This window comes from Bombina bombina, chromosome 9, assembly GCF_027579735.1.
Source record: "Bombina bombina isolate aBomBom1 chromosome 9, aBomBom1.pri, whole genome shotgun sequence".
NCBI lineage: Eukaryota > Metazoa > Chordata > Amphibia > Anura > Bombinatoridae > Bombina > Bombina bombina.
In genome coordinates, this window is record NC_069507.1 from 126814869 (window position 1) to 126835014 (window position 20146).

Genomic DNA, 20146 nt, shown 5'->3' on the forward strand with positions numbered 1-20146 from the left:
AGCTTAAGAATTCTAAGCTTGTCAACAATTTCAGTCAATGGAGCTGTATGGATGGCCTCTTCCAGGGCCTCAAACCAGAATGCCGCCGCAGTAGTGACAGGCGCAATGCATGCAAGGGGCTGTAAAATAAAACCTTGTTGAATAAACATTTTCTTAAGGTAACGCTCTAATTTTTTTATCCATTGGATCTGAAAAAGCACAACTGTCCTCAACCGGGATAGTGGTACGCTTTGCTAAAGTAGAAACTGCTCCCTCCACCTTAGGGACAGTCTGCCATAAGTCCCGTGTAGTGGCATCTATTGGAAACTTTTTTTCTAAATATAGGAGGTGGGGAAAAGGGCACACCGGGCCTATCCCACTCCTTACTAATAATTTCTGTAAGCCTTTTAGGTATTGGAAAAACATCAGTACTCACCGGCACTGCATAGTATTTATCCAGCCTACACAATTTCTCTGGCACTGCAATTGTGTCACAGTCATTCAGAGCAGCTAATACCTCCCCAAGCAATACACGGAGGTTCTCAAGCTTAAATTTAAAATTAGAAATCTCTGAATCAGGTCTCCCCGATTCAGAGACGTCACCCACAGACTGAAGCTCTCCGTCCTCAGGTTCTGCATATTGTGACGCAGTATCAGACATGGCTCTTACAGCATCTACGCGCTCTGTATCTCGTCTAACCCCAGAGCTATCGCGCTTGCCTCTCAATTCAGGCAATCTGGATAATACCTCTGACAGGGTATTATTCATGATTGCAGCCATGTTCTGCAAAGTAATCGCTATGGGCGTCCCTGATGTACTTGGTGCCATATTAGCATGCGTCCCTTGAGCGGGAGGCGAAGGGTCCGACACGTGGGAAGAGTTAGTCGGCATAACTTCCCCCTCGACAGACCCCTCTGGTGACAATTCTTTTATAGATAAAGACTGATCTTTACTGTTTAAGGTGAAATCAATACATTTAGTACACATTCTCCTATGGGGCTCCACCATGGCTTTTAAACACAATGAACAAGTATACTCTGTTTCAGACATGTTTGTACAGACTAGCAATGAGACTAGCAAGCTTGGAAAATACTTTAAAGCAAGTAAACAAGCAATATAAAAACGTTGCTGTGCCTTTAAGAGAAACAAATTTTGACAAAATTTGAAATAACAGTGAAAAAAGGCAGTTACACTAACAAAATTTTTACAGTGTATGTAACAAGTCAGCAGAGCATTGCACCCACTTGCAAATGGATGATTAACCCCTTAATAACAAAAACAGAATAATAAATGACAAAAACGTTTTTTAAACACAGTCACAACAACTGCCACAGTCTACTGTGATTGTTACCCTCCTCAAACACGACTTTGAAGCCTTTTGAGCCCTTCAGAGATGTCCTGGATCATGCAGAAAGAAGCTGAATGTCTCTGTCAGTATTTTTAGCTGCACAGAAAAGCACTAAAATAGGCCCTTCACACTCATATTGCAACAGTGGAAAGCATCAGGAACTGTTTCTAGGCAAAAATCAAACCAGCCATGTGGAAAAAAACTAGGCCCCAATAAGTTTTGTCACCAAACATATATAAAAACGATTAAACATGCCAGCAAACGTTTTATATTACACTTTTATAAGAGTATGTATCTCTATTAATAAGCCTGATACCAGTCGCTATCACTGCATTTAAGGCTTTACTTACATTAATCCGGTATCAGCAGCATTTTCTAGCAAATTCCATCCCTAGAAAAATATTAACTGCACATACCTTATTGCAGGAAAACCTGCACGCCATTCCCTCTCTGAAGTTACCTCACTCCTCAGAATATGTGAGAACAGCAATGGATCTTAGTTACTTCTGCTAAGATCATAAAAATCACAGGCAGATTCTTCTTCTAATGCTGCCTGAGATGAAACAGTACACTCCGGTACCATTTAAAAATAACAAACTTTTGATTGAAGTTAAAAAACTAACTATAACACACCACTCTCCTCTTACTACGTCCATCTTTGTTGAGAGTTGCAAGAGAATGACTGTATATGGCAGTGAGGGGAGGAGCTATATAGCAGCTCTGCTGTGGGTGATCCTCTTGCAACTTCCTGTTGGGAAGGAGAATATCCCACAAGTAATGGATGATCCGTGGACTGGATACACTTAACAAGAGAAATAAAAACTAACAGTTTAACACCTCTTCTCTTTACCCTTCCTGCTTAGAGCCAGCAAAGAGAATGACTGGGGGATGGAGTTAAGGGGGGAGCTATATAGACAGCTCTGCTGTGGTGCTCTCTTTGCTACTTCCTGTCAGGAAGGACAATATTCCACAAGTTAGGATGAATCAGTGGATTCGGTACATCTTGCAAAAGAAAAAAGTCAGCACTTACCTCATATGCTGCCTGGCCGCAAGGCAGAACCCAGACTTGAAAGGTCCTATCACTCACATAGGCCTGTGGATGAAGAGAAATTCCTGAGTTAGAGTCTCTCAGGTTTTCCAAAGGTAGGGCAGATCAATATGGGAGGCACAGTGAGAATGATGTCCCACAAGTTCCAATTCCTCTAAAGCCACCAAAAGCTCTACTGACGAGACTGATATGGACTACGGCTACACCCTAGAACAAAGCAGCACACACTGGCACTACTTTAAAAATAATAAACTCTTGATTAAAGAATCTAATCTAACACCTCACTTTACCTCTTCCTATCACTAACGTAGGCAAAGAGAATGACTGGAGTGGGAGGGAAGGGAGGAGCTATTTAACAGTTCTGCTGTGGTGCTCTTTGCCTCCTCCTGCTGACCAGGAGGTGAATATCCCATAAGTAATAAAGATGATCCGTGGACTCATCGTGTCTTTAAGAAGAAATGGTCCGGCTCCTAAGGTTACAATTCTTCTTTTCAAATAAAAATACCAAGAGAACAAAGAAAAATTGATAATAGTAGTAAATTAGAAAGTTGCTTAAAATTGCATGCTCTGAATCATGAAAGAAAAAAAAATGTGGGTTTAGTATCCCTTTTTACAAATGGCACTGTCTCTTCCAACTTTCATATGATCTCCTAATTTTCCTTTGCTACATTTCGAGATTCAGCCATTAAAAGGTAGCATGTCTTCCAGGTCCATACGCTTGCTCAGTCTTACTTACTGAATTAGATGCACTAAAAAAATATGAACAGACATCAAGTGGGTAAAAGCTAACAGCTTAGTGAATCAAAAAGAATGGGAAAAACATTTTCTAACTGGAGCTTTATTTAACTTTTCTTTGCGAATTTAGGATCATCCCCAGAGTTCATTTTATAAAATGTTTGAATGAACACTCTCACCTTGCTGGTGCTCTCAGTACATTAGGACAGGTTTCTGGATTGTATACGGCCTGGAGAGACTCACAGTCCTGGTATGATAAGTTGTGAGTTTTTGTAACTCCTGAGAAAATAAAAGACAAAAATGGCATTAAACAAATATTGCAATATTTCAGTAAGAAAAAAAAAAACAGAATTTATGTTTACCTGATAAATTACTTTCTCCAACGGTGTGTCCGGTCCACGGCGTCATCCTTACTTGTGGGATATTCTCTTCCCCAACAGGAAATGGCAAAGAGCCCAGCAAAGCTGGTCACATGATCCCTCCTAGGCTCCGCCTACCCCAGTCATTCGACCGACGTTAAGGAGGAATATTTGCATAGGAGAAACCATATGGTACCGTGGTGACTGTAGTTAAAGAAAATAAATTATCAGACCTGATTAAAAAAAACCAGGGCGGGCCGTGGACCGGACACACCGTTGGAGAAAGTAATTTATCAGGTAAACATAAATTCTGTTTTCTCCAACATAGGTGTGTGCGGTCCACGGCGTCATCCTTACTTGTGGGAACCAATACCAAAGCTTTAGGACACGGATGAAGGGAGGGAGCAAATCAGGTCACCTAAATGGAAGGCACCACGGCTTGCAAAACCTTTCTCCCAAAAATAGCCTCAGAAGAAGCAAAAGTATCAAACTTGTAAAATTTGGTAAAAGTGTGCAGTGAAGACCAAGTCGCTGCCCTACATATCTGATCAACAGAAGCCTCGTTCTTGAAGGCCCATGTGGAAGCCACAGCCCTAGTGGAATGAGCCGTGATTCTTTCGGGAGGCTGCCGTCCGGCAGTCTCGTAAGCCAATCTGATGATGCTTTTAATCCAAAAAGAGAGAGAGGTAGAAGTTGCTTTTTGACCTCTCCTTTTACCAGAATAAACAACAAACAAGGAAGATGTTTGTCTAAAATCCTTTGTAGCATCTAAATAGAATTTTAGAGCGCGAACAACATCCAAATTGTGCAACAAACGTTCCTTCTTTGAAACTGGTTTCGGACACAGAGAAGGTACGATAATCTCCTGGTTAATGTTTTTGTTAGAAACAACTTTTGGAAGAAAACCAGGTTTAGTACGTAAAACCACCTTATCTGCATGGAACACCAGATAAGGAGGAGAACACTGCAGAGCAGATAATTCTGAAACTCTTCTAGCAGAAGAGATTGCAACTAAAAACAAAACTTTCCAAGATAATAACTTAATATCAACGGAATGCAAGGGTTCAAACGGAACCCCCTGAAGAACTGAAAGAACTAAATTGAGACTCCAAGGAGGAGTTAAAGGTTTGTAAACAGGCTTAATTCTAACCAGAGCCTGAACAAAGGCTTGAACATCTGGCACAGCGGCCAGCTTTTTGTGAAGTAACACAGACAAGGCAGAAATCTGTCCCTTCAGGGAACTTGCAGATAATCCTTTTTCCAATCCTTCTTGAAGGAAGGATAGAATCCTAGGAATCTTAACCTTGTCCCAAGGGAATCCTTTAGATTCACACCAACAGATATATTTTTTCCAAATTTTGTGGTAAATCTTTCTAGTTACAGGCTTTCTGGCCTGAACAAGAGTATCGATAACAGAATCTGAGAATCCTCGCTTCGATAAGATCAAGCGTTCAATCTCCAAGCAGTCAGCTGGAGTGAAACCAGATTCGGATGTTCGAACGGACCCTGAACAAGAAGGTCTCGTCTCAAAGGTAGCTTCCAAGGAGGAGCCGATGACATATTCACCAGATCTGCGTACCAAGTCCTGCGTGGCCACGCAGGAGCTATCAAGATCACCGACGCCCTCTCCTGATTGATCCTGGCTACCAGCCTGGGGATGAGAGGAAACGGCGGGAGCACATAAGCTAGTTTGAAGGTCCAAGGTGCTACTAGTGCATCCACTAGAGCCGCCTTGGGATCCCTGGATCTGGACCCGTAGCAAGGAACTTTGAAGTTCTGACGAGAGGCCATCAGATCCATGTCTGGAATGCCCCACCGCTGAGTGACTTGGGCAAAGATTTCCGGATGGAGTTCCCACTCCCCCGGATGCAATGTCTGACGACTCAGAAAATCTGCTTCCCAATTTTCCACTCCTGGGATGTGGATAGCAGACAGGTGGCAGGAGTGAGACTCCGCCCATAGAATGATTTTGGTCACTTCTTCCATCGCCAGGGAACTCCTTGTTCCCCCCTGATGGTTGATGTACGCAACAGTTGTCATGTTGTCTGATTGAAACCGTATGAACTTGGCCCTCGCTAGCTGAGGCCAAGCCTTGAGAGCATTGAATATCGCTCTCAGTTCCAGAATATTTATCGGTAGAAGAGATTCTTCCCGAGACCAAAGACCCTGAGCTTTCAGGGATCCCCAGACCGCGCCCCAGCCCATCAGACTGGCGTCGGTCGTGACAATGACCCACTCTGGTCTGCGGAATGTCATCCCTCGTGACAGGTTGTCCAGGGACAGCCACCAACGGAGTGAGTCTCTGGTCCTCTGATTTACTTGTATCTTCGGAGACAAGTCTGTATAGTCCCCATTCCACTGACTGAGCATGCACAGTTGTAATGGTCTTAGATGAATGCGTGCAAAAGGAACTATGTCCATTGCCGCTACCATCAACCCGATCACTTCCATGCACTGAGCTATGGAAGGAAGAGGAACGGAATGGAGTATCCGACAAGAGTCTAGAAGTTTTGTTTTTCTGGCCTCTGTCAGAAAAATCCTCATTTCTAAGGAGTCTATTATTGTTCCCAAGAAGGGAACCCTTGTTGACGGAGATAGAGAACTCTTTTCCACGTTCACTTTCCATCCGTGAGATATGAGAAAGGCCAGGACAATGTCCGTGTGAGCCTTTGCTTGAGGAAGGGACGACGCTTGAATCAGAATGTCGTCCAAGTAAGGTACTACAGCAATGCCCCTTGGTCTTAGCACAGCTAGAAGGGACCCTAGTACCTTTGTGAAAATCCTTGGAGCAGTGGCTAATCCGAAAGGAAGCGCCACGAACTGGTAATGTTTGTCCAGGAATGCGAACCTCAGGAACCGATGATGTTCCTTGTGGATAGGAATATGTAGATACGCATCCTTTAAATCCACCGTGGTCATGAATTGACCTTCCTGGATGGAAGGAAGAATAGTTCGAATGGTTTCCATCTTGAACGATGGAACCTTGAGAAACTTGTTTAAGATCTTGAGATCTAAGATTGGTCTGAACGTTCCCTCTTTTTTGGGAACTATAAACAGATTGGAGTAGAACCCCATCCCTTGTTCTCTTAATGGAACGGGATGAATCACTCCCATTTTTAACAGGTCTTCTACACAATGTAAGAATGCCTGTCTTTTTATGTGGTCTGAAGACAACTGAGACCTGTGGAACCTCCCCCTTGGGGGAAGTCCCTTGAATTCCAGAAGATAACCTTGGGAGACTATTTCTAGCGCCCAAGGATCCAGAACATCTCTTGCCCAAGCCTGAGCGAAGAGAGAGAGTCTGCCCCCCACCAGATCCGGTCCCGGATCGGGGGCCAACATTTCATGCTGTCTTGGTAGCAGTGGCAGGTTTCTTGGCCTGCTTTCCCTTGTTCCAGCCTTGCATTGGTCTCCAAGCTGGCTTGGCTTGAGAAGTATTACCCTCTTGCTTAGAGGACGTAGCACTTTGGGCTGGTCCGTTTCTACGAAAGGGACGAAAATTAGGTTTATTTTTTGCCTTGAAAGGCCGATCCTGAGGAAGGGCGTGGCCCTTACCCCCAGTGATATCCGAGATAATCTCTTTCAAGTCAGGGCCAAACAGCGTTTTCCCCTTGAAAGGAATGTTAAGTAGCTTGTTCTTGGAAGACGCATCAGCCGACCAAGATTTCAACCAAAGCGCTCTGCGCGCCACAATAGCAAACCCAGAATTCTTAGCCGCTAACCTAGCCAATTGCAAAGTGGCGTCTAGGGTGAAAGAATTAGCCAATTTGAGAGCATTGATTCTGTCCATAATCTCCTCATAAGGAGGAGAATCACTGTCGACCGCCTTTATCAGCTCATCGAACCAGAAACATGCGGCTGTAGCGACAGGGACAATGCATGAAATTGGTTGTAGAAGGTAACCCTGCTGAACAAACATCTTTTTAAGCAAACCTTCTAATTTTTTATCCATAGGATCTTTGAAAGCACAACTATCCTCTATGGGTATAGTGGTGCGTTTGTTTAAAGTGGAAACCGCTCCCTCGACCTTGGGGACTGTCTGCCATAAGTCCTTTCTGGGGTCGACCATAGGAAACAATTTTTTAAATATGGGGGGAGGGACGAAAGGAATACCGGGCCTTTCCCATTCTTTATTAACAATGTCCGCCACCCGCTTGGGTATAGGAAAAGCTTCTGGGAGCCCCGGCACCTCTAGGAACTTGTCCATTTTACATAGTTTCTCTGGGATGACCAACTTGTCACAATCATCCAGAGTGGATAATACCTCCTTAAGCAGAATGCGGAGATGTTCCAACTTAAATTTAAATGCAATCACATCAGGTTCAGCTTGTTGAGAAATGTTCCCTGAATCAGTAATTTCTCCCTCAGACAAAACCTCCCTGGCCCCATCAGACTGAGTTAGGGGCCCTTCAGAAATATTAATATCAGCGTCGTCATGCTCTTCAGTATCTAAAACAGAGCAGTCGCGCTTACGCTGATAAGTGTTCATTTTGGCTAAAATGTTTTTGACAGAATTATCCATTACAGCCGTTAATTGTTGCATAGTAAGGAGTATTGGCGCGCTAGATGTACTAGGGGCCTCCTGAGTGGGCAAGACTCGTGTAGACGAAGGAGGGAATGATGCAGTACCATGCTTACTCCCCTCACTTGAGGAATCATCTTGGGCATCATTGTCATTGTCACATAAATCACATTTATTTAAATGAATAGGAATTCTGGCTTCCCCACATTCAGAACACAGTCTATCTGGTAGTTCAGACATGTTAAACAGGCATAAACTTGATAACAAGTACAAAAAACGTTTTAAAATAAAACCGTTACTGTCACTTTAAATTTTAAACTGAACACACTTTATTACTGCAAATGCGAAAAAACATGAAGGAATTGTTCAAAATTTACCAAATTTTCACCACAGTGTCTTAAAGCCTTAAAAGTATTGCACACCAAATTTGGAAGCTTTAACCCTTAAAATAACGGAACCGGAGCCGTTTTGAACTTTAACCCCTTTACAGTCCCTGGTATCTGCTTTGCTGAGACCCAACCAAGCCCCAAGGGGAATACGATACCAAATGACGCCTTCAGAAAGTCTTTTCTAAGTATCAGAGCTCCTCTCACATGCGACTGCATGCCATGCCTCTCAAAAACAAGTGCGCAACACCGGCGCGAAAATGAGGCTCTGCTTTGGGAAGGCCCCTAAAGAATAAGGTGTCTAAAACAGTGCCTGCCGATATTATTATATCAAAATACCCAGATAAAATGATTCCTCAAGGCTAAATATGTGTTAATAATCAATCGATTTAGCCCAAAAAAAGTCTACAGTCTTAATAAGCCCTTTTTGAAGCCCTTATTTACAATCGTAATAAACATGGCTTACCGGATCCCAGAGGGAAAATGACAGCTTCCAGCATTACATCGTCTTGTTAGAATGTGTCATACCTCAAGCAGCAAGAGACTGCTCACTGTTCCCCCAACTGAAGTTAATTGCTCTCAACAGTCCTGTGTGGAACAGCCATGGATTTTAGTGACGGTTGCTAAAATCATTTTCCTCATACAAACAGAAATCTTCATCTCTTTTCTGTTTCTGAGTAAATAGTACATACCAGCACTATTTCAAAATAACAAACTCTTGATTGAATAATAAAAACTACAGTTAAACACTAAAAAACTCTAAGCCATCTCCGTGGAGATGTTGCCTGTACAACGGCAAAGAGAATGACTGGGGTAGGCGGAGCCTAGGAGGGATCATGTGACCAGCTTTGCTGGGCTCTTTGCCATTTCCTGTTGGGGAAGAGAATATCCCACAAGTAAGGATGACGCCGTGGACCGGACACACCTATGTTGGAGAAATTGTACTTAAAGAGAATTTTTTTTTTTTTGCTCAAGGTTATCAGAATTGAATATTTAGGATAAGAGATTTGTTCCAGTTTGGTGACAGTGTGTTCAACTTTTAAACTTTCTTCTCTGAAATCTAGATATAATCCTATGTAGCAGAAAGGAATTTGTACATTGAAAAAAACCCTCACTTTTGAGTAGTAATATGTGAGATATCCTTTTATAAATTCAATAATAATGATAAGTGATTTCCCCTTATTAAAATGTATCAGCCGCTCTTGGACTGTTGATAACTGAGTAAAATTAGAGAGGGGAATATAAGGGACCTGGCATAGAAGGGTCACTTGTGGGCCCATTATCTAAAGTGAAGAAACATAATAATAATAATAATAGAACAGATAATTATGAAGAACCATATGAACTAAGAGTAGACTATAATATCTTAATAAGATGCACAAACAGGGTATATAGTTATATATAAACACCTAGATCTAACATATAAACAGTTGTAAGTGTAGACACACTCTGGGGTGTATTTTATCCCTGAATCTATAGTTATGCAGACCTTGATAAAGGGGATGGGATAATTCAGTATAAAGTATGCTCCGACATATTGGTATTTGCCCACTGGTACTGATGCGAGTGGTCATTGTTAAGAAGATTAAGGTGCGCCATATCGGCCGCAGACAGCCCACCAACACTCTAGAGTGAATTAAGATGACTGACTGATAGAGCCCCACCGCCATCATATGGCTGATAAAGATCAGAGATATAATAGGGTGCTATACAAAGTACGTACAAGTTTAAGGAATAAAGTGAAGCCCCTACAAACATCCCTGCAATGTCGGTGTATATCTATATAGGGCTATAATGTTATTTTGTGTACTAGCGGGTTAAACGTTGTATTGGAAAGGTTCAATAGTTTAGGATAGTGGTATATTACATCCAAAGTCTGTAAGAAGCTATCAGAGATATGGAACCATGGTTAAAACTATAACTATATTATGGCAATTGTGAGTAGGCACTATAATAGAAGACTATAGATGGTCCTATTCATAATGATATGGCAAATCAGTTATAGGGACACAGTAAACATCTATTATGTAATAACACACTTGACATTTGACTGAAATAGCAGGCATTCTAAAGTACCCTGATAGGTATGGAAGCCACTATATACAAATATATCGCAATGGGATATTATAGCCCAAAATGTCTGGCGTTCATAGCATGGTTAACTTAGAATAAACAGCTAATATATACATTATCAATGTCTAAGGTGTTATCCGAGTAGAAAGCACATAGGTAACATGTATCTCCTCGCACCTCTGGGATTAAGAAGGAAGGACAATGTATGGGAGCAGAATGAAATAATGGAAACGGGAGAACGAAGTATAACCATCATTGGAGTCTTAATAAGTCTTCTACATCGGAACTTCAGGGGTCAGTCCAAAAGTCCTCAATCAGAAGTCCCTTTAAAGGACACATTACCCTAAGTGAAACATAGCATATATCGAGGGTGTAGAAACCTTTAACCCGCTCCGGACCTCTGAAATCCAAAGATTTCCATATGATCGTGTCTATAGTCTAGAGTTCCATCAATGATCAGCAGGTCTACCTGGTAAGCCAGATCTGTAGTATAGCTCCACGAGACTGTCTGGGGAGATCGCTGTACTCCGGTACAGATATCTAGTTGGAGTTAGTGCCGAGGCAAATGTTTCATCAGGTCGTCATGACTGGCTTGGGTAAGATTGTTCATGAAGGCCTGAACAGGCATCAGGATCCTCCACCGGCATTTCTCCACACTCAGATGCAGCATTGAACTGGGCAGCGTCCCTCTCACACCACCATCAGATGCTGCATGTACGATCATAGCACGGGTCACATTCGCCCCACTAGCCGGACCATTCAATGTCGTGGTATAATTCTTCTCTCCACTTGGATTGTTTGTCGCCATGTCTGACCCGCAAGCAGCTTCAGACAGCAGAGCGCTATGTGCCCGATCAGATGGGTATGCCGCCTCACTTTAAAAAATGTCAAATGCCACTAAAGGCTAAGGGCTCTCTTCCCCTTGTAGCTCCCTCCGGTTGTCTAATGCGGGGTCTAGTATCTCAGGCTTGCTTCCCCATGCTGTCTTAAGATGATTTTTAATGTGTAGAAAGCATTCATGTAGTAGATTGTCTAAAGCTGTCCCCAAAGCTCTATCTAAAGGTTCCATTATGTAAGTAGAGATATAGAAGTGTAGCCCAGACTGGCTATTGTACCCGGGTGAACCGGGGGGGTTAGGCACAGGCCTCAGACGCACTTGCGCTGCCGCTGAAGGACTTGCTGTTACGGTACTTAAAAGCTGGAAATATAGGCATCAGTTTTGATCATAGTAAGCAGCAACTTTAGCTCTATCTGGAGTTGTTAAAATTGCGGCTTGATGGAGTCACTATCTGCTGATATACAGCGGATTGATCAGCGTGTCGTCTCAGCTATAAAGTAAGTCGACCATCTTGGCCGCCGCCCGGAAGCGTCCCCTTTTAAGATATTTAAATTAAACCATTTAAGGTTTTGTTTTGATTTTAAATTAAAAAGGACATGTAACCCAACATTTTCTTTTTGTGATTGCAATTTTAAACAACAATCATTTTCTTTATTAAGAAGATATATAATAAACAAATACGTGAGATTCAGAAACATAGGGCTGGAAACAAAATATACAATAATACATATTAACCAACAGATAAATCAGCAAGTTATCTGTTAAAAATGTCAAGAAAACAAACAAACAAAAAAACAACATATATATTGTTAAAGGGATAGTCTACACCAGAATTTTTATTGGTTAAAAAAAATAGATAAATCGCTTTATTACCCATTCCCCAGTTTTGCATAACCAACACAGTTATATTAATATACTTCTTACCTCTGTGATTACTTTGTATCTAAGCCTCTGCAAACTGCCCCCTTACTTTAGTTCTTTTGACAGACTTGCATTTTAGCCAATCAGTGTTGATTTCTAGGTACCTCCACGGGCATGAGCACAATGTTATCTATATGGCACACATTAACTAACGTCCTCTAGTTGTGAAAAACTTTCAAATTGTATTCAGATAAGAGACAGCCTTCAAGGGCTAAGAAATTAGTATATGAGCCTACCTAGGTTTAACTTTCATTTAACACTACCAAGAGAACAAAGCAAAATTGATGATAAAAGTTAATTGGAAAGTCTAGTCAAAAAAAACTTTCATGATTCAGATTGGGCATGTCATTTTAAACAACTTTCTAATGTACTTTTATCATCAATTTTGCTTTGTTCTCTTGGTATTATTAGTTGAAAGATAAACCTAGGAGGCTCGTATGCTAATTTCTTAGCCCTTGAAGGCTGCCTCTTATCTGAATGCAATTTGCCATTTTTTCACAACTATTATTATCATCGGTTATTTGTAGAGTGCAAACAGATTCCGTAGCACTATAAACATAGGCGGTATACAAGGTGGCAATTATAGGGATCAAACGGGTAGAGGGTCCTGCTTGTAGTCGCACTGTTGTAGTCAGCTTTTGTGAAGGTGATCTGCAAGCAGTTGGGCTCTTAGGCTTACATTCTAAGGGGGTTCATGGCGGATAGCAATGGAGGAGAGGAACTGGTATTAGGAATGGTTAGTGTAGGTTGTATGCATCCCTTAACAGAAGAGTCTTTAGGGAGTGCTTGAAGCTTTCAAAACTAGGGGAGAGTCTTGTGGAGCGAGGCAGAGAGTTCCACAATATGTGAGCCAGTCTAGAGAAGCCCTGTAAACGGGAATGTGAGAAAGATAGTTAGTGACACAGGTTAGGCAAGGAAGGAGATAGGTCTGGATTAGAGATGTAGATTTGAGTGTCTTCGGCATACAAATGATATTGAAACCCATGGGACTTTATTAGGTAACCTAATAATGACGTGTAGATTGAGAAGAGAAGGGGGCCGAGGACAGAGCCTTGCGGTACCCCAACAGAAAGTGGTAACGGGGCAGAGGAAGCCCCAGAGAAGGCTTACACTAAAAGGTACGGTTAGACAGGTAGGAGAACCACGAGAGGGCTGTGTCACAAATGTTGAAGAATTGGAGGGTTTGGAGCAAAAGAGGGTGGTCAACAGTATCAAAGGCAGCAGACAGATAAAGAAAGATAAGCAGAGAGAAGTGGCCTTTGGATTTTGCTGTAAGTAGGTTGTTAGTAAACTTAACGACTGCTGTCTCTGTGGCGTGATGGAGGCGAAATCCAGATTGCAGTGGGTCAAGGAGGGAGTTAATGTAAGGAAATACCATAGGTGTGCATGTACTAGCTTTTCAAGAAGCTTTGAGGCAAGAGGGAGTAGGGAAATAGGGCGGTAGCTGGATGGGGAGGTTGGATCAAGAGAAGGTTTTTTTAAGGATAGGTGTGACCAGTGCATGTTTTAGAGATGAGGGAAATACACCAGTGCTGAGGGAGAGGTTGAAAATGTGTGGGAGTATAGGGGTAAGGGAAGAAGAGAGGAAGGGGCGTAGCTGTGAGGGGATGGGGTGGATGGGACAGGTAGTGAGGTAAGAGCGCAGTATAAGTGCAGAAACTTCTTCCTCAGTAACAGGGGCGAAAGAGCTAAATATTTGGTTATGTGGGTTTTGGTAAATTGCAAGCTTTTGAGGGGGTGAGAGACTGGAAGGCTGGAAGCATGTTGAGAGCCGATATCTTTTCTGATAGAATGGATTTTGTTATTGAAGTGGCTGGCAATATCTTGAGCTGACAGAGAAGTTTTATTAGGAGGTGGGAGTGGGCGGAGAAGAGTGTTGAAAGTGGACGTTTTGGTTTTGAAGAAACAGTGGAGATAAGAGTAGAGAAGTAGTGTTGCTTATAAAGATTAAGGGCAGAGTAGTAGGAGTTTAAGATGAACTTGTAGTGAAGAAAGTCGGCTGAACTCCAAGATTTTCTCCAGTGCCGCTCAGCAGTATGGGAACATCTGCGTAGGTACCGTGTCAGAGGAGTATTGCAGGGCTGAGGGTGAGTGTGTGATTTCTGAGCATGGTAGGAGGGGCCAGATTGTTAAGGACCGATGTAAGGGTGGAATTATAGTGGCAGATAGATTGGTCAGGGCAGGAAAAGAAGGAGATAGATGAGTTGAGAGAACTAGCAAGCTGTTGCTAAACTAATGGCCTAATGCTTCTGTGAAGTTTGGTGTGAGGGGTAGAAGGAGGGAGAGTTGTAGGAAGGGATGAGATGTTGCAAGTGAGGAGATGATGGTCAGAAAGAGGAAAATGGGAGTTTGTGAAGTTTGAAATAGTGCATTGATAGCTAAAGATCAGATCAAGGAAGTGACAATCTTTGTGAGTGGGAGAGTCAGTCTATTGTGACAGACCGAAAGAGGAACTGAGTTGCAGAAGTTGTTTTACAGAGGAGGCAGTGAAATTGTCAAGAGGGATGTTGAAGACACCATGAATGAGGGCAGGGGTTTATGAAAATAGGAAATAAGGTAGCCAGGCAGCAAAGTGATCTAAAAATTGAGTTGAGGAGCCAGGGGGGCAGTATATTACTGCAACACGTATAGAGAGAGGAGAGAATAAGCAAATCATGTGGGTTTTGAATGAGGATAATGCGAGGGAAGAGTTGGTTTGTATTTGTTGAAAGGTGCAAAATTAGGGAATGGAAAATATCAAAATGTATGCTTACCTGATAAATTTCTTTCTTTCCGGACATGGAGAGTCCACAACGTCATTTCAATTACTAGTGGGGAATATCATTCCTGCACAGCAGGATGAGGCAAAGAGCACCACAGCAAAGCTGTTAAGTGGCACTTCCCTACCCATAATCCCCAGTCATTCGACCGAAGGGAAATGGAAAAAGGAATAACACAAAGGTGTAGAGGTGCCTGAGGTTTAGTAAAAAATAACTGTCCTTATTAAGGGTGGGGTCGTGGACTCTCCATGTCCGGAAAGAAATTTATCATCAGGTAAGAATAAATTTTGATGTCTTTCCTAACAGATGGAGCGTCATTCCAATTACTAGTGGGAACCAATACCCAAGCTAGAGGACACAGAATGACCTAAACAGAAGGCACCACCGCTTGAAGAACTTTTCTCCCAAAGGAAGCCTCAGACAAGGCAAAAATATCAAATTAATAGAATTTGGAAAAAGTATGCAGAGAGGACCAAGTTGCAGCCTTGCAAATCTGTTCCACAGAAGCTTCATTTTTGAAAGCCCAAGAAGAGAAAGCCCTAGTTGAATGAGCTGTAATACTCTCAGGAGGCTGCAGACCAGCAATCTCATAAGCAAAGCGAATAATACTTCTCAACCAGAGGGTAAGAGAAGTAGCGGTAGCCTTCTGACCCTTACGCTTTCCTGAGAAATAAACAAACAGGGCAGAAGACTGGCGAAAATCCTTAGATGCCTGTAGATAGAATTTTAGAGCATCCACAACATCTAAGTTGTGCAACAGACTTCTTTATGAGAAGAAGGATTGGGACAGAGAGAAGGAACAACGATTTCCTGATTAATATTTCTATCCGAAACCACTTTAGGAAGAAACCCCAATTTAGTACGCAGAACCACCTTATCCGCATGAAAGATAAGGTAAGACGAATCACACTGCAAAGCCGAGAGTTCCGAAACTCTCCAAGCAGAAGAGATAGCAAAAAGAAACAAAACCTTCCAAGATAACAAATTAATATCTATGGAATGCATTGGCTCAAACAGAGCCCGCTGCAAAACTTCAAGAACAAGGTTAAGGCTCCAAGGAGGAGCAACAGGTTCTACCCAGGGCCTGAAAAAAAAAATTGAACATCTAGCACATCTGCCAGACGCTTATGCAAAAGAATAGATAATGCAGAAATCTGACATTTCAGAGAACTGACTGACAACCCTTTCTCCAGACCTTCCTGGTAAAAAGACAAAATTCTAGGAATACTGACACTACTCCAAGAATAGCCCTTCGATTCACACCAATAAAGGTATTTACGCCATACCTTATGGTAAATTTTACAAATAACAAGCTTGCGAGCCTGCATCATGGTCTCAATGACCGACTAAGAAAACCCACGCTTAGCCAGAACTAAGCGTTCAATCTCCAAGCAGTTGGCTTCAGAGAAACGAGATTTGGATGGAGGAATGGACCCTGAGTTAGAAGGTCCTTCCTCAGAGGCAACCTCTAAGGTGGCAGAGATGACATCTTCACTAGTTCTGCATACCAGATCCTGCGAGGCCAAGCAGGAGCTATTAGAATTACCAACGCTCTCTCCTGTTTGATACGAGCAATGACTCGTGGAAGGAGTGCAAACAGAGGAAACAAATATGCTAGACCGAAAGCCCAACGAACCGCTAGAGCATCTATCAGAGCGGCCTGTGGATCTCTTGACCTTGAACCGTACCTTGGAAGCTTGGCGTTCTGCCGAGACGCCATCAGATCCAACTCCGGCACCCCCCACTTTAGAGTTAACCTGGAGAACACCTCTGGATGGAGAGCCCACTCCCCGGGGTGAAATTTCTGTCGGCCCAGGAAATCCGCCCCCCAGTTGTCCACTCCTGGAATGTGGATGGCAGAGAGACAACAATTGTGAGCTTACGCTCACTGAATAATCCGAGCCACCTCCTTCATGGCTAAGGAACTTCGATTTCCTCCTTGGTGGTTGATGTAAGCCACTGAGTTGATGTTGTCCGACTGGAGTCTGATAAACCAAACTAAGGACAATTGAGGCCAAGCCATTAGAGCATTGTAAATCGCTCTCAACTCCAAGATGTTTATGGGGAGAGCAGACTCCTACTGAGTCCATAGTTCCTGCGCCTTTAACGAGTCCCAGACTGCTCCCCAGCCTAGCAGCCTGGCGTCCGTGGTCACAATCACCCAGGAAGGTCTCCGGAAGCATGTGCCCTGAGACAGATGCTCCTGAGAAAGCCACCACAAGAGAGAAGCTCTTGTAGACTGGTCTAGATCTATCCTCTGAGACAGATCCGAATGGTCTCCGTTCCATTGTCTGAGCATGCATAACTGCAGAGCTCTCAAATGGAATCAAGCAAAGGGAATGATGTCCATGGAAGTGACCATCAGACCAATTACATCCATACATTGAGCCACTGATGGTCAAACAGTAGACTGTAGAGAGAGAGGAAAGAATCTTGGATTTTTCTGACCTCTGTCAAAAAAATTTTTCATAGATAGGGAATCTATTATGGTCCATAAGAAAACCACCCTTGAAGCTGGAACAAGGGAACTCTTCTCCAGATTCACTTTCAATCCGTGGGAACGTAGAAAAGACAACAAGATCTCTGTATAAGAGTTTGCTTGTTGAAAAGATGGCGCCTGAACCAATATGTTGTCCAGGTAGGGCGCCACTGCAATACCCTGAGACCTGATCATTGCCAAGAGAGCCTCCAAAACCTTTGAGAAGATTTGAATTGAACTGCAGGGAACTGTATGTGACGCCATTGAGGCTTGGGGCGTTTGAGGAGAAAACTGTGGCGTAGCCTGAACAGCATCATCCCGAGAGACATTCGGCTCAAAAAACAAAAAAAAAATGTTTACACTTCAATGTTTTATCTAGACATAAGGTACAAAATTGCATAGGTAACACAATTTGGTTCTCTAGACACAATAAGCAATTGTCCATGGGAACAGACTCCTTCTCCATGTCCATGTTTCCACCAGAATCACAAGAAAAATAAATATTTAAAGAACTGATACTGTCACTTTAAATTGCTCAAAGCGATATTGCGCTTAAAAATATACCCCTAAGGACTTCTACACCTCAGCAGAACTGAGGTGCCTACCTGCCCCTCCGAAGTATAATTATTGTCAGACTAAAGTGTATATCAGGAAGAGAGTGGATAGTTATGGAAACCAGCTATTAGTTAGAACAGAGATTTATGCGGCTTCCGGTGGGAGGGGCGTGTAGCAGGTAGCACACTCTACAGCTCGTGTGTGAAGAGCAATTTTTCATCTCCCCGCAAACAGTTTCCCTATAGCCGAGTGTACTCACCCCGGCCAGGGAAAGTAGAGACTGAAAAGGTTTGGACGGAGCCCTACCAGCTACCACACGCCGGTTGGCACTGGCCACGAACACATGCGGCATCTACAGAGCCGGGTGGTGTAACAGAGAGGAGTGCAACATCATCAATTGCTGCCGTCTTGGAAAAAGGACTGTGGGTTACCACGAAGACAGTGGCAGAAAAGCAGAGTGGTCCCTGGAATGCCGGAACATCTTCGTAATTCCGTTTTACCTTCTCTTATCTTGCTCTGAGTCGGGTAAGGAAGGTGACGGTGAAGCGGCAGGAAACAAGTATCAATTTTTTGGCAATTTGAACCACAGGAAAAGTTTGCACGCACAATATTGGATATAATATTGGTTACTTAACACCACCCGGGCTGCATGTGTTAGTTGTGGAAAGGTTTTAATGGATGTTTATTGTCATGGTATCGTCTTGTGACATGGGAATTTTGATACACTTTGTTAAGAGGCATTAGACTTGTTGCTGGCCATCTTAAGAGGGAGCCTCATAGTAAGAGGGGAAAGGATAAAGGAAACAAGGGAATTATATACCCACAAAGAGGAAGCTTAATATCTTTACACTAAGCAAACGGATACATAATGCAATTAGTAAATTGCGTTTAGCCTTGCCTTCCGTTTTGTGAAGTTAATGGTGTTTTAAAGTCCAGTGTGTTTTGGTTTGTGGACCAGTGTTTGGGAACTATTTAAGAAGAAGATCTCTATAAGAGAGGCCATATGTTTTTGGATCGCTTGGGCAAATAATTAACATTCTTCTGTATAACAGGGTCTTGAATCGGCCTGTGTGGAGTCTGGAGAGAGGTGGTGATTACCCAAAAAAGGAAAGTGGGCAAAGCAGGTCTAATTGCCTCTCCAGATGCAGCTGAAAGAGACTGGCCAATTAACTGGGTCTCAAGAAAACTAAAGTGGAGATACTGAATCTATACCTTTTGTATATTGTTAAAGGAGCAGGCATACTGATCACAGGCCTATGCTTCTATGGGACTTGATTTGTAGTTTTTCTGAGATATGTTGAAAATTTTGTAATATCATAAGTGGCTTTCTAATCTATATTGAAAACTGAGTAGTAAACAAGTAGTGCCACACAGAAAATATAGCTGAGACAGTGGATACATATTAGCGAAGGATTGTTAAAGCCCCAGATGTATTGTTTACAAATCAGTATCAATTAGGGACTTGATTACTGCTCTCTTGAGGTACTTTGTTCTGCTGTAACACCAATACTGTTAGAATCTATCTGTCTCTAGTTAAAAAAAATAAAAAAGGGAACGGAAAGGGAGGAAGGAAGGAAAAGAAAAAAAAAACACAACAAAATTTTCTAGAAATAGCCCTAGGACACGGTGCGAGCCAGATACATTAGAGCCTATTAGTAGAGAACTAGTGAGGTTTAATATTTTTTGGTATATTATAACACCCGCCTATCGTTTGCATTGTTAATTTCCCAGAGGCAATTAATATTTTGGAGCATTGTTTGGCGTCAATTCACTTAAGTTAGAGCAATATATGCTCTTCTGATTTAATGTTTATTTAATTTGTTGAGCACATCACTTCACCTTTTTTTTTTTTTCTCTCACACTATTTTTTTTGTAATATATTTGGAATAATCAGTATTCCAACGTTTATGCACTACCTTTTCGTCTTTGAATGGAAAGATTTATCACACTGTCAAAAAATAAATCGCCAGCAATGCCACCTAAACAACGAGAAAAAAAGTAAAAAGTGTATATCAGGAGTAAACTTGCCGGTCTCACAGGCACAGCCAACGCCGCTTCGATCAATTCTTAGGAGCGGAAGGAAGAAAGTCATGTAACCGGGTAAAAAGAAAACTGCGCAATTAAGTAAAGCGTGTGAGTCAAG

The 20146-nt window shown here is 42.5% G+C and overlaps 1 protein-coding gene across 2 annotated transcripts in view; it reads right to left on the reverse strand.

Moving 5' to 3' along the window:
• The window catches only part of RAD9A (RAD9 checkpoint clamp component A), a 193406-nt gene that overhangs the window by 110779 nt on the left and 62481 nt on the right, over positions 1 to 20146 (reverse strand). For both annotated transcript variants that reach the window (XM_053692355.1, XM_053692356.1), the window contains exon 6: positions 3291 to 3390. In XM_053692355.1, coding sequence (XP_053548330.1) covers positions 3291 to 3390 — 100 coding nt within the window. The remainder of the gene's footprint in view (positions 1 to 3290; positions 3391 to 20146) is intronic.